Source organism: Notechis scutatus, chromosome 2, assembly GCF_049901735.1.
Source record: "Notechis scutatus isolate UNSWTSFEM ecotype Mainland chromosome 2, rNotScu1.2, whole genome shotgun sequence".
Classification (NCBI taxonomy): Eukaryota; Metazoa; Chordata; class Lepidosauria; order Squamata; family Elapidae; genus Notechis; species Notechis scutatus.
Genome location: NC_142010.1, coordinates 209,139,175 through 209,153,619, shown reverse-complemented (window position 1 = coordinate 209,153,619; position 14,445 = coordinate 209,139,175). Strand labels below are relative to the sequence as shown.

Here is a 14,445-nt window from a genome sequence, read left to right as displayed (position 1 = left end):
ACTGCAGCATTCACTAACATGCACTGAAAATCATTCAGGTTCTTACCCAGCAACAATAATTCTCTACATACAAAGTCACACACAGATCCATGTCCCTAACAAATGACCTCAGTGACATTATCACAAACCTTCAGTTGCTCCATACCCAAATATTCATATGTTAGCATTTCTCCTGCTATACCATCCATTCATGCAGCCTTAGCCATTTTTAATATTCTCACATTATGTATGATTTCCTTGTCATCAATTTTTCCTTGACCACTAACAGTTGTAGCATTCATTTTTATACAAATCTCTAATACTGTATCCCCTCATTTCTTCCAGGTAATCCCATCATTGCTATGTTATATTTCTTCCTCTCTTTTAATTTTGACTGTTTCTCAACCCCCTCAACAATATTCTTTGAAATTTCCCCCCATATATGCATTATATAATTTGCAGTAACCATTCTCTGACATACACTTCTCCCGCCTCACATTCACAGCCTCTTTTACTTTATAATTATACCAAAATTCCTTTTTTGTACTTCATGTTAGTATCACGCTTGTAAAATTCCACACATTTGACAAACCAGAGGCAAAAAGCAAGGATTTTAGGAGGGCATATTTAATGCCAATTTGGGATTAAAAACAGGTCCTCAAATCTTGAAGAGTAAACTCCCAACCAGAGTTAAATGAAAAGATTCAAATGAATCTTTCAAATGCCCAAACATTAAAAAAAAGTTCTTTCCAAAATTTAGCCCATTCCAAAATTCAATTTTTCTCACCATGAAAAGCAATACAGTATTGTCTAGAGTTCTAAATTCTGAGTAGAGGCTTAAGCACAATGAAATGCACTTTGATAGCACTCTCAAAGTTGTGATAACTGTTTATATCTTTTAAATTCTATTCATTTGGAAATAATGAAAAGTAGTCATTGTTCTTAATATAAGGATATAAATCTCCATGTCAAGTGCCAGGAATTATCCCAGATAATTGTTCTTTGTTGCTTCAATGTAACAGAAACAACTAAAACTGCTTGGAATCTGCCAATGAACATTGAAGAAACACATATGTAGAAATGTCATGGCATGCTAAGTGTACATACAATGCACTAAGAAGACCTTTCCATTCAGCTCATAGGTGTTTCCACTTTAGCCTCCTGTTTTGTATGAACTGATTTTCATCAAACAATTACAGGACGACCATGAAGGGCACAGATCTTTCACTGACATCTTTTTGGAGGGATAGTACTTTTCAAGCTATAGATAAGCTTTGGCTATCTTGATTAAAAGCCATTGTAGCTCTATCCCTCATAAATCCATTGAATCCCCTTTTAAGCCACTTAAGGTTATTTGCTGCCTCCATTTTGTAACATTGAATTCAGCAGTATGAAATGACTATGCATTGGTTGAAGTACGATCTGTGTTGGTTGATCTAAGTTGTAGTATTAAGAGAAAAGCCATGTACTTCTTCACTACATGTATATGCATTTCCACATCCCCTTCTTACTCACCTTTATCATAACTCCATAGTCCAAATAATCCTTCTAACAAGGTAAAGGACTCCATGCAAGGGTTGGATCATGCCCAGCATCTAGTACACTTGCAGTAAGAATTCATATGCATCAAGGTATGTATGAATTTATTTCATTGTCTAATAAACATAAACCAGCTAAATAAATTTTGAGGAACACACACAAACACAAACCATATTCTGGAGAAAAATATTGCAGTAAAATGCATTCATTATTTATTTGGAGACACATATTGATTCCTAGTTGTGGATTGTATACGTATAAAAATATCTTACCTGTGTGCAAAATGGAATCTTCCACTATTTAGCAAGCTTTTGTTGAATGAGTCATCCTGGCTGCATCTTATTGGTTCACATAGTTAGCATCCAAGGAATTATTGCCTGGTAGAGCTTGCCAGGCCTTGCTTCATTCACAGAAATGCTGGTATGCTACCCAGCTCTTTCATTCACATATACAGAAATCCATTCATATTTTCCAGGTTTTTTTAATCTACTTTTCATGAAGGGAATAATTTCTGAATGACAGAGGTTGCGGCTTATTGCAGAACACAAGATCAGAAACGATCCATACCATGTATATTTGCTGTTGCTAGGGTAGCAGGAGAAAAGGAAAAAAAAAAGAATGCAGTGTGGAAGCTGTAGCAGGTTTGCAGTGTGATGAAAGGCTATTCTGCAGATCACTAGAAATTTGCTTTTTACAATGAATGGGACATTTTCATTCATCACTGCTGGGATCAGAGGTGCTACCTTCATTTATGTATCATCAATTTGTCTCATTAAATACCTGCATTGAAAGATGCTATTGTGTGACTGCTTTTTCTATCATTCAGCCTTTACTGTGAGAAAATTGTCATATGTTCTCTGGATAATATATTAAGTTGTGTGCTGCCGTTCTCTTTTCTGTTTTTTGTTGGAGTAGGATTATTTTGAAATTTGCCTTTTTCAGTATAATTATTTGAAATAATAGTTTCAAATATAAGTACATTAATTTAATGAAAAATTAGCAAGATTAGTTTCCATAATAATGTTACATTTTGCATGATTACAATAAATATATTACACACATTTTAAAGGTTGGTGTGTTGCTTATCTCTTCATATTAAGAATTTATACACCTTTTATTATTATTGATGAAAATCAAAATGCTTATTAATTGATTAGTTTTCAGTTTGGAAAGGAGGCATTACTTTTTTGTCTTAAATATTTTTCAGTTGTCCTGAAATATTAGATTAAAGTAAATGTGCATGTGTGTGTGTTTATACAAATTACTTAAGCCATATGTTTTTCATATTGTACAGCACAACGTTTAATATAAAACTGCTGGCATTAAAAATTCCAGAATCAGAACATTGGGGTTTTGAAAGAAAGACTGCACTTTTGCAGATTATGGTGACAAACATATGCCTATTATAATTGATAGTAAGCTTTTCTGGAAGAGAGAAAGAGAGAGAGATTCTGTACTGTATAGAATTTGTAGCATTGCTTTCTGTTCTGGATAGTTGCACACTGAGCATATTTTATAAAGTCATTGGAATAGGCTAGTACTTTACATAGGGAAGAAAGTTAATGCAATTGCTTTGAGCCATTGTAGACATCCACCTGGAAGGAAGGAAGGAAGGAAGGAAGGAAGGAAGGAAGGAAGGAAGGAAGGCTAAATATCTGTTCCAAATAGGGAAAGGAAATGTGAGAATTGATTGGAGGTAGTGTGCTGTAAGTGGGTGGATTTTTTTTTCCTTACAGGAAGTGCTTTGCAGCATTCACTGAGCCTTTTGTTGAAAAGGGTCCTTCTCATTTGTGTGAGTCATGCTTTTGCTGTGAGAGACTTGGCAGCTCTGAGCTGGACTGGGATCTTTCTGTTGCACAGAAAATTACCGCTTTGCCTAGCCTTACCATGGAACCTTAAGCAAAATTCCTTTCATTTTTTCTTTAAAAAAAAACCCCACAAGCTCCTCCCCATGGCCACATTTTCACTGACCATCTTTGATACTCTGAATCATCTGCTATGTTAGTAGAGGAGTTTCCTGTTTGCCGGAACGTACACAAGATTCCAGATAGAAGGGCATGCTTCAGCGTTCCAAGTATAACCGCTTCAGGAATGATTCAGTGACATCAGTGGATGATACTGTCCATAACTGGTCCATCAACAGCAAGTTCTCCTCAACTGATACCATTTCAGCGTCTTCACCATATCTGGCCTCACCTGAGAACCTCCAGAAGGAGCATGGTGGACACATCACCCTTTCCACTCTTGTGCCTAAAGCGTCCCACTTAAAACTCTCCTCCACAGGCAGCCTTTGGGGCATCAAGAACCTCTCCTCTGCAGTGAAAGAGCTGGCTGTCTCCAAGTTTCAGGGTAGCTCAGCAGCAGAGACTTCAGACAACACATGTAGCCTTGCTATTGCCACCCTGTCTTCTCAGCAGGACAAGAACAAGATGAGTACCAGGAAAAAAACATGGTCGGATGAAATGTACCTGGGAGGTGAGGACTGGAATCAATGTGGCAGCACTGCCAACAAAGTACCCCAAGGATGGCTGCATTCAAATGAGAAGATCCTAGGACCTGGAGTGATGTACATTGTGAAGGTTGGTCTTCTTTCTTTCCATGCTCTATTTTCTTCGTATCTGTTTAATAATTTGGGGTGGGGATGGGGAATCTAGACACCAGCCAAATAGGCTGGAGGATTTTTAATACTCACATTTCGTTTCTGGAAGTCTGATGAAGACTGTTAAGTGCAAAAGACTTTATTGTGAAAAACCGATGTTTATTTGCTTTCATTAAATGAGCATTCAAGCTGACTCGTTGGCAGTTTAAATGATTTAAAGCAGTGGGAAAGAGCACTTCTAAAATTAAAAGGATTATATATCCAGTTCTTCAGAGCACTGCATGGATTTGTATATATTCATTAGTATTGTCTCTAGAGAATCTGTAATAGGTGAGGTAAGAGTAACATCTTTCCATATGATAATTCTGAGTTCAAACATCAAATATCTCAAATGGAATGTGTGTGTGTGTGTGTGTGTACAAATACACATGAAACTCTTTTATTTGCATGTCAAGACTAGAAGAGCAACAGCTTGTAGAATCTGTCTTATTTGCAAACAGAAATACTCTTTCTTGAAGTGGTGCATTCAAAATGCAGTCTTGTTTTACATAACGGTCTTTAACAGGACTTTTTTTCCCCTTTCTGTTCCCTGATAGTTGAAGAGTAGGACAAAAAATCCTTATGCATTTCTAGGTCAGTTTTTCTATTCAATGTACAGTAGTTAAGGTCTCATCGGACCAAGTGAAGCCTAGGACTCAAAGGCAAAATTAATGAATTATTTTGTGACTGTATGCCGATAGTTACTTGGTTCTAAAATGGCACTGCTGAGAATGAACATTTATTATAACAGAGAAAATTTTCACAAAAATAATTTGATGTTTCGTAAGATTAAGCAAAAGCATTGCATTTATATTTTATTTATTGAAAATAGGAATGATTATTTAAAGGGAAAAATTATGATGTACCGTATAGTGCAACAGAGTGCAGACATTTAATTTCTCATTGCTTAAGATTCCACACTGACTATACTTTTATTTCAGTTATATTCTTAATTATCTGTTTTAAAACTTTGCTTTTACAAAAATAGGAAAATGTTAGTGCTTATAATTCGTAATTGTAATTATAGCTAGATTACTTAAGAACCATATTTAATGACCAAATTGATCATGGCATGTAAAGCAAAATATGCTTCTTATTGCTATTTTTCAGATTATAGTACTCATTACTGGATAATGAAAAAAATATATTACAAAATCAGATTTTAGAATAGCTATTCTGTATCATTTGCTTACATATTCTGATAAAGAAGCATCAGTTGCAAATTTCAACTGACTTTAAAAACTTGACAGATGAGGAGCTATTGTTAGTGGATAATATGCTTGATAGAAATATTTTCATTTTAATTATTTATTATTAAAAGCTTCTCTTAAGCATCCATGCTGATTTTGGTGGATAGGTAAATAGAAAACAAAGTGTATTCATGATCTCAGTATATAATTCTAGTTTGGCAAAAAGATTATCACTCTATTGGACATTGTTTTTCGCTACCTGCTTATGAATTGACTTGGAATAAATTGGAAGGTAGACCAGTATTATTCTGTGTTGTCAATGTTTAATGTTGTATTTAAAAGTGAACTGATATTTCTATTTTATTGAGTTTTGTTTGTCTTGTATTTTTTTTTCTTTTTTAGATTCCTTTCCCCTCATTTCTTCTTTTTAATTATTAAAGCATTTAAAAAAAGAAGTTATTGATATCGAGAATAATGAATTGTAATTCCATATATTTCAGATAGTTGGCTACGTAGTGTTTTTTTCACTTGCTTCCAGACTTCACTGATAATTGTTTTAATAATATTTTATTGTTTGGAATTTTTAATGTTTAGGTTAGTCCCCCTGGTATATGTAAGACATTACATGAATACACAGAATTAAAAAATAATACTACAAAGATATTAGTTTTCCTCCAAAAAGAAAGTGAGGAAAAAAGAACCAGAAATTTATCTTATGTGTGAAAAATTTCACTAACAGCTGAAAAATCCTCTTTCTTATCCCCTTATTGTTGATGATGATAATGGTAAACACATTTCAATAGTCTTATGCTGTAACTCAGGAATAGATTTGAACTTCTGATGATAACATAATATGCTTATAACAATAACATTAGGAACAAATTTTTTTGTTCCCTTTTTTAACCAAAATATCAACATCTTTCTCTAAAGATGGTTAACTGGAACATTTGGTGGAATTATCCAATGATCCGACAGTTCTGAACATTTGTTGTTAGGGAATCTGATCTGTTCATCCTCTATCCCTGTAAAACACGAACAATATTTTTTAATATTGCTTGAGGGAGAAAAATAAGGTTTTTATCAAGTTATGTTGGTGATAGGATGGATGGCAGTAGTTCATAAATGGAAGAAATGAGTATTCCAAATTTAGACTTTTAGTACACCAAACTATTATAAACAGTCATAATGGAAAAACTCCAGGATACAAGACATTAATCCAGAACATTCAGAACCCATTAGGAGATATTTATCTTCAGCAATGTTGAAGATACAGTGGGACAAACATGAATGATTATTTGGGGGGGGAAAAGATTTAATGAGAAAATCATGAATCAGTAATACATTCAGCAAAGATATATTGTCCAAGTAATACCGTAGTTAATTATCTAAACTTTTTGTGTATTTTTATTCTAACTAATAGAATAAAATAATTGCTAATTATTAGTGAAGTAGTTTAAAATTTGCATAATCTATACTATTATACACAATAAATAAATAAATGCAACTCATTTTTTAGCATTTTGATATCTTAGAAGTTCAGTATTTTAGTATCCTTCATTTTAATAACTCACATTATTAATTCTCTAACAACTAATTTAACTTTTAACTACTTTAGATTTTGTCTTGTATTTTAATAACAACTTGCTTTCATACTCTGTATTCTATTTTAGTTTGATCTGCCTTAATTTAAAGGATTCTAATTAGAAATTTCCTTTTGCAATTTTCTTTCTCTCTGTATCTTGTATAAAACTAGGTTTATATTGTATACGTGAAGCCAAGCAGAGCTATATATAATTTTAGAAGTCAGTGATTATTTTTGGTCATATTAGCAATCTTGTGAATTTCAGCAAAAATGTGGCAATAGGGCAAGTTCAGATTATGAGAATTGAAATAACATTCAAATATTCAGAAATTGGAAAATTAATTCTCACATCGATGGCATGATTTCAATCAAGGTGACACACCATTGACAATCACATAAGATTAGAAGTTCAATAAAACACTAATCCAAAATGTAAAATTTTGGGGAAATTCAATGTGAGTTAATATCTGTGTCAGAAACTTTGAGAAAATTACATAAAAAACTTTCTTTGCATCTAAAGAAATAAGTGCAGGATTTTGCATTAATTAACTATTTAACATAATCAGAACCTTTTATGACGGGAAAGAAATCCAACCTAAGTGGTTGTGCAATATTAGGAAGAAAACAGGCAGAAATCTGTGAGACAAGGTAGATGATAAAACCTTAATATCTACGCTTAAAGAAACAGCAGCTTAACTGGAACTAAGACTTGGGAATCTATATGTGTGTGTATGTGTGCATATACATAGTTAAAACTGAGAAATAGGAGGAGGTTTGCAAAACCTTTGATTTACATCACCTATTAAATGGGGGGGGGGGGGTCATAAAATTAGCTGGGAAATCACCAAGATACCAGATTTCTACAAAACAATATATTTATAGTTATATTCACAATTTTTTTTTAGTCCTGCAATACTCTCATTATCTATTGATGAAAAATTGTAACTGTTCAGTTTGAAGTAAAATTTTAAAAACTGTTGAATAATTGGTTTAGAACCTATATACATTTCCCAAGTATACAATGGTACAGATGCAATTACTGAATTTGTTTAAGTCTAAAGCCAGCAGCTTCCTAGATTTTTCTTTCCTTCCCCAGCATCTATGCCTGGTGCAATGTAATAAAAATTCTGATTTGGCAATATACCACTTGTTAAATTTATATTTAATAGAAGCCAGTGGTCTATATAAATTGTAATAAATGCTTTTGTTGCATCCCACCGTAAAGCAATTAAATTAAAAGGGAAAATGTGTAGCCATCTTTCTTTTTTCATTTGATTAATACTTCTTTATCATTCAACAAATACACGTACGAAGACTAGTTCAAAAATGTATATAATTTATTGCCAGATGTGTCTTTTAATTCCACAGGAAAATTTAGCATCTGTATGAGTTGCCAACTTAAATTAGCTAAAGAAAAACATTTTCTTTGTGCAGAAGAAAAATACATTCATGTTGGTAAGGATTATCACCTGTCAGATATGCACCAGGTTAATTTGTATGTATTATAAATCCTGAAATATAATTTGTGTTTTGGCAGTTGTGATCTAATTAGGGTTCTAGAACATGTTAGGCTCCTTTCTATTAAATGCCACTAAAAGAAGGTGAGGATAATAAATAAATTTAATAAATACATGGACATTGCTTTAAAATATATAGTACAATAACTCCCAGGATGTATTGGAGACTCAAAATGCTAGCATTCAGACATTCAGAATTCTTAGTGCAATAGGGACATCAGTTCATATGATGGATGGAAACAATGCCTTCAAGGTAATCCCTTTTCAATTCTGTAATACCTAACCATTTGGAACTACGAGCATAATCTAACCTCATGGATCAGTGGCTGAAGACAGCTAAGATCTCTATTGTTGTTTAAACTGTTGTGAGTTTGCATTGATTTATTGGTTTAAATTAAAAAATAAAATAAAAATGCACAACCCATGTCTGTTGTAAAGCAATACGTTGGCATCGGAAGCAGCTTCAAACAGCCTAAAGTTCATTAGTTAACTATATTGCTCTTAGATCAAACTGAACTGAAGTGAAATATCTCTCAATGGTTTTCTCTGATAAAGATAAATATATTTTGAAAACTGATATATTAATTTCCATTGCTAGAAATACTTACATGAATATCATATAGTTTAGGAAATTGCACCAGCTCTTAGCATATTTATTGGAAAGGATGACTATGCCTCTCCAATTAATATATCTTTAAAAGGGGGTGGTGAAAGTACATTTTGTTTTGTTTTGTTTCCATTTTTGCACCAGAAAAATCTATTCTACTTATGGCAAGTTCTAATTTCAATTAGCTGCTTATTATTATTCAGAAATACCATGAAATTATGTTGGCCAAGATATTTTGTTGTCTGAAATAGAAAAGGAAATGAAAGATTCAAATTTTCTTACACTAACACCAACGAATCCAGGTGAGTAATATCTAAGTCTATATAGTTTGTTTACAACTCCAATCAGCACATCTTCCTATTTATAAAAATATAACTAGATTACATTAAAAATAACCATACTTTCAAAGCCAGCCATCTGATTCTTTCAGCAATTTTTGCTGGATATCGGTGACTATGGGGAGAGGAACCTTTCTTATTACTAAATTACACAAGACAAATCAACCTTTTGTTAACATATATACAGCTAACATACTTTTGCGTTATCTCGGAGCTTTTAGATTTAGATTCTATTGTTCAAGATGACCCATAAATTAAAAAAAAGCAAACATTAGTCTTTGTTCAAAAGCGCTTTTTATTTTTGATTTATTTGCTGTGAAATTGCAAGAACTTTGTAAAATGCAAAGCTCCATTTTACAGCCACAGACACTGATCAGGAAATTAGCCACAAACAATTTAAAATAATTTAAACATGATCGTAAAATAATCTGTTCTGATTCAATTATACAGTGGAATTCTAAAAAACATTATGGCTTCTATGCACAGCATATAAAATAAACATGTTTCTCGGTGTTTTGGCATGGAAAGTTGATGTTTATGTTTGAGACAAGTGAAAAAAAGTATTTCTGTGGAGATTTTAAAGTTTTCTTTTAAGAAATATCCTTCATGGAGGAGAAGGAAAGAGAAGGAAAGAGATAGATTGTCAATGCAAAATTGAAAATATGGGGAGATGAGAGGGAAGTAGAGAGTGGAGAGGAGAAGGAGAGAGGGAAGGAGAGGGGAGGAGATGGAAAGGAAAGAGGGAAGGAGAGGGAAGCGGAGGGGAGAAGGGAAGGCAGAGAAGGAGAAGGAAAGAGATAGATTGTTGGTATATAATTGAAAACATAATGTATTATAAAGGAAAATGCATAATAAAAATATTTTTTAAAAAAAATATCCTTCATGGATGAAATGAATTCTGGATTAATCATTTTATCCCTGGTAAACTAATACAAAGCTTCAAAAGTTTTTTCTTTTCTAAAAAGGCTTTGAGGCATAGGCATCAGGTCTTAAACATTGCGATACTAAAATGGTGAAACATATTGTGACATTGCAGTAAAAATTCCACCTGTTTCTACTTTTGTTGTGATGTCACATGCAAGTAATAAGGTCTGGAGTTCATGTCACAACCTTACACAAGCTTTTTAATGGTTTTCTTTTGCTCAGACCTTCTTAGTTATTTTGTGCAAAGCTACCTAGTGAATCTATGACTCAGTGGAAATTTGAATTATTTTCTGGACCTTAAATTAGAGTTACAATTAGCAGTGATCTGAAAGTGATCCAATTAGCTAAAAGCAATGTTTGAAAGGAACAAAATTCTGACACAAGCTGGCTTTCTTTCTTAGTTTAAAATGGCTTCCTATTCAGCAAAGGAGTAGCATTCTCTCAGTAAAGGACTAGCACTCAATATTTCAGGTTCACTCCAGGAGAAACTCGATCATGTCTTAGAAATACCAATGGAAGACTGTGGCCTGTTTTAACCAGAAGGATTTATACCCATTGTGGTTTAAATTGTCAAATAATAATAATAGGGCAAACCCAAGTTCTTGACTTCACCAACAATGGAAGGCATGTCAATGATTGACATTATGCTATATGCAGAGGGAAAATGAGACTTGAAAACTGGAACAGCTGAAGATGATTTTAACATACCTCAGCTTTGGGCTGAGGTGAGGTAAAGTCAGCTTCACAAAGACAATTACTGGAATATGTTTATGCTGCAGATAACGGAATGTGAATATGGGTCCCAGGTTCATATCACTTTCTGATACTTGGCTGATTCTGAGTGGCATTTGATTCCGTGGATACAAAGTAATTAGGGCTTACCAATAACTTGCCTCTTCCTTACCATGGTGGAGTTTGCCTGATGTTGGTTATCTTAGAATGCCAAGAAGTACATCAAGAAGAAGGATAAACAATCCAGCTGCTACAGAAACATTTGGGAGTTTTGATATTGCATCACCACGGAAACTACTGTGACTGATCCCTGTATTCATTAATGACAGAACCATGATCTGACAATCTAATGTAATAAAAAGGGCTATAGGAAATTATTAAAAATATTATGATAACAATTACTTTATACAAAAATATTTTAATTATGGCCAAAAACATAAATAACAGCATGCAATATAATTAGAAAAAATATTGGCATAGGGCAAAGTACTTTAATTTGAAAGCTGCTCTAAAATTAGTTTTCAACCAACTTCATAAATAAAGCATAGTATGACTCTTTCTTGGTCTATGAGGAATCTCTGAGCAATAAATTAAAAATCTGATTAGTTCAAGGAGGATTTATGTAATCATCTTCTTCCTGGACTGTACTCTGGGTATCATTTCTTACCAAAGTATATTTGCTTTCCATAGTTTTTATCTGGAAATAAAAGCATATTCACTACATACAGTAATGAGAAGCATGTATTACAAATATTATTGTGAGTTCACATTTAGTAAAATTCTGTGTCTATGCAAATGGTATTAAGGGTCAAGAAATCCTAGCAGCTTTGTCGTTATTTTCAGAATATACTGGCTAGAGATAGGGACATTCCCACTTCTGTGACACTAAAAGTTGATCAGGGCAGTATTTTCATTGCTACTCGGCTATTTACAAAAATCTTGCCAGACCAGCTGCACTCATTACAATACAACTAGATAAACATTCCAAGGTTTGGAGAGGGCGTCTATTTTCTGTTGCTTCCTTCCCTTCCTTGATTCCAGACTAGCCAGTCTCTTAACTCTTCCCTCCAACTGCAGATTCCACAACAGATTTGCAACAATAATGAAGACAACTGAGATAGCGATAGTGTCAAATGATTGTTATTTTCTAATAAGGAAAATAGCCCCAAATACCAGTGACACTGTACAACATATCAGTAGTCCTCAACGTATGACTATTCATTTTACAACTATTTGAAGTTATGACGGTGTTGAAAAAGGTGACTTGTAAGTGGTCCTTGCACTTATGAGCACCAGAGTCCTTGCAGTCACATGATTGTGATTCATGCATTTGGCAACCAGCATGTATTTACAATAGTTGCAATGTCCCAGGCTCACATGATCACCATTCACCTCTTTCCCTGAGGGTTTCTGACAAACAAAGTCAATATGAGAATGCCAGATTAATGAGTACAGCAAAAAAAAAAGAATCATAAAACAGATTCAGTGATCAAAAGGCTTAACAATGGAAGTTCCAGTCATAATTGTGGCTACAATTCAAGGACCACCTGTAATATAAAATTAATAATGATAAGAACATGCTGATCTAAGATCAAGTAACTAAAGACTTAGGAGGAAAAGAGATCAACTTTAATAGGTCTTGTGTTGCTACTCATCCAAATGTTATCATATTATCCAAATTATTATATTTTATGCTACTCTTCCCATAAGGATCTCGGGTTAGTATAGATTATTCTCAGCTCTTATAATAACTCTGTAAAAGCTTGTGTGCACATTTTAGTAAATAAAGTTTTTTTTAATATAGTCTGGTAACCAAAGGCCAAAGCATCTGGGTTGGGTAAGAGTTAATAAAGTCAAAACGACAATTGTGCCTACACAGGCAAAGTGCATGGTGAGACTTTTTTTTTTTTTACTTCTTCCTGTGAATACCCCTGCAAAGGCAGAGAAGGTATAATATCACATCAGAGGAGGTAGCCTTCTCCCCCACTTTGTCATTTTTAGTTTAATTTTATTTCTCAGTTTTAGAAAATCCAACTGTGAACCTGATTTGCATAACTACTACTGTATTTGCCTCAGTTCTCTATTATTACAGTACTTTCCCAGATGGGTAAAAGCTATTGTATATTTTCAATAATGTAATTAGTTCCTTCTGCTTCTTTTATCTATTTTTTAATATATTAAAATTTAAAATTTCTATTTAATTCCTTTGTTTAAGTAATTTAATTTTGAGGCTTCCTGGAGCTTGGGGGTTGGTTTCCAAAAGTTTCATTATGAGACTAGGTAACATCTTCAGCGGAGTTTAGGGGATGTCAGTGTCAGTGTTCTTCAGTTTATGAGGGCTTCATGTGAACAATAGAGCTTGTGATGGGTCAGTTATGGATGTGTCAAGTGAGGGCCTTGTAATGGATCTTGTGATGGGCCAAGTGTGAGTGGAAATTTTATCTATTTATATTGTAGTTTTGAATTGAAAATCTAAGAATAGTAAAATACAATCATGCAGAGTTCTGTTATCTTAAAAATAAATTTCAATCAAATATGACAGACTATTTATAGAGACAGTGCATTGATGCTTCATACATAAAAATACCTGAAACAAAACATATCCTTAACCCTTATTCATATGCAATTAATAGCCTGGATTTTTTATGAAGCCAATTGTGTTTTATGACATTACAATACACATAATCAGTTCAACATGAATAACTGTTGGCAAATTTTCAAAGACGAGGTTATTTTCCCTGGCTAAAAATATTATGTGGCAGTAGTGAGACAGATTGCATTCAGACAGGCATGAATTCAAATGTGCCTATATAAGAAATGTCTAATTTTGCAAGCTTATTTGACGCCGCCCGGTTCCGCGCCAGCTGGGCGCCGCGCCCGGTTCAAGCGTTAGCTGGCGCCGCCATCTTTTGACGAAAATCACTTCGGTGACATCACCGAAGTGATTTTCGTCAAAAATAGCGGGCGCTGCTTCTGGTGAGCTTTTTCGGGTAGAAATGGCTTTCACCCGAAAAAGCTCACCTGGCGCTGGCGCCGCCATCTTTTTGATCGAAAAATTGCTTTTTTTACCAAAAAGATGGCGGCGCCCAGCAACCAGCGGCCCGGTAAGGCTTGTTCCATGTCTGGGTACGGTGGAGTCCGCGGACCGGCGGTTGGGGACCCCTGCTATATAAGAAATGTCTAATTTTGCAAGCTTATTTTTAGACTATTGGCTGACTGGCAAACTACCAAACTTAGGGGAGGGGTTCAGTGCTAGCATTAGAGAGCAGCTATAAAAATGCTATTTTCATGATTAAAAAATGCAATAATAGTGTCTATATGTCGTATTTTGTTCAGGCTCCTATCTCATATTTGGGGATCTTATACAATTTAGTACCTGCTCTTTAAAGTTTTCTCCCC

General features: G+C 34.0%; 1 protein-coding gene across 1 annotated transcript in view; it reads left to right on the top strand.

Annotated features, from left to right (window-relative positions):
• Positions 1 to 3,304: 3,304 nt before the first annotated feature.
• The window catches only part of SHC3 (SHC adaptor protein 3), a 38,112-nt gene continuing 26,971 nt past the window's right edge, over positions 3,305 to 14,445 (top strand). Inside the window, exon 1 of the mRNA XM_087957958.1 lies at positions 3,305 to 4,097. Within this exon, the coding sequence (XP_087814084.1) occupies positions 3,576 to 4,097 (522 nt within the window). The 5' untranslated portion in view covers positions 3,305 to 3,575. The remainder of the gene's footprint in view (positions 4,098 to 14,445) is intronic.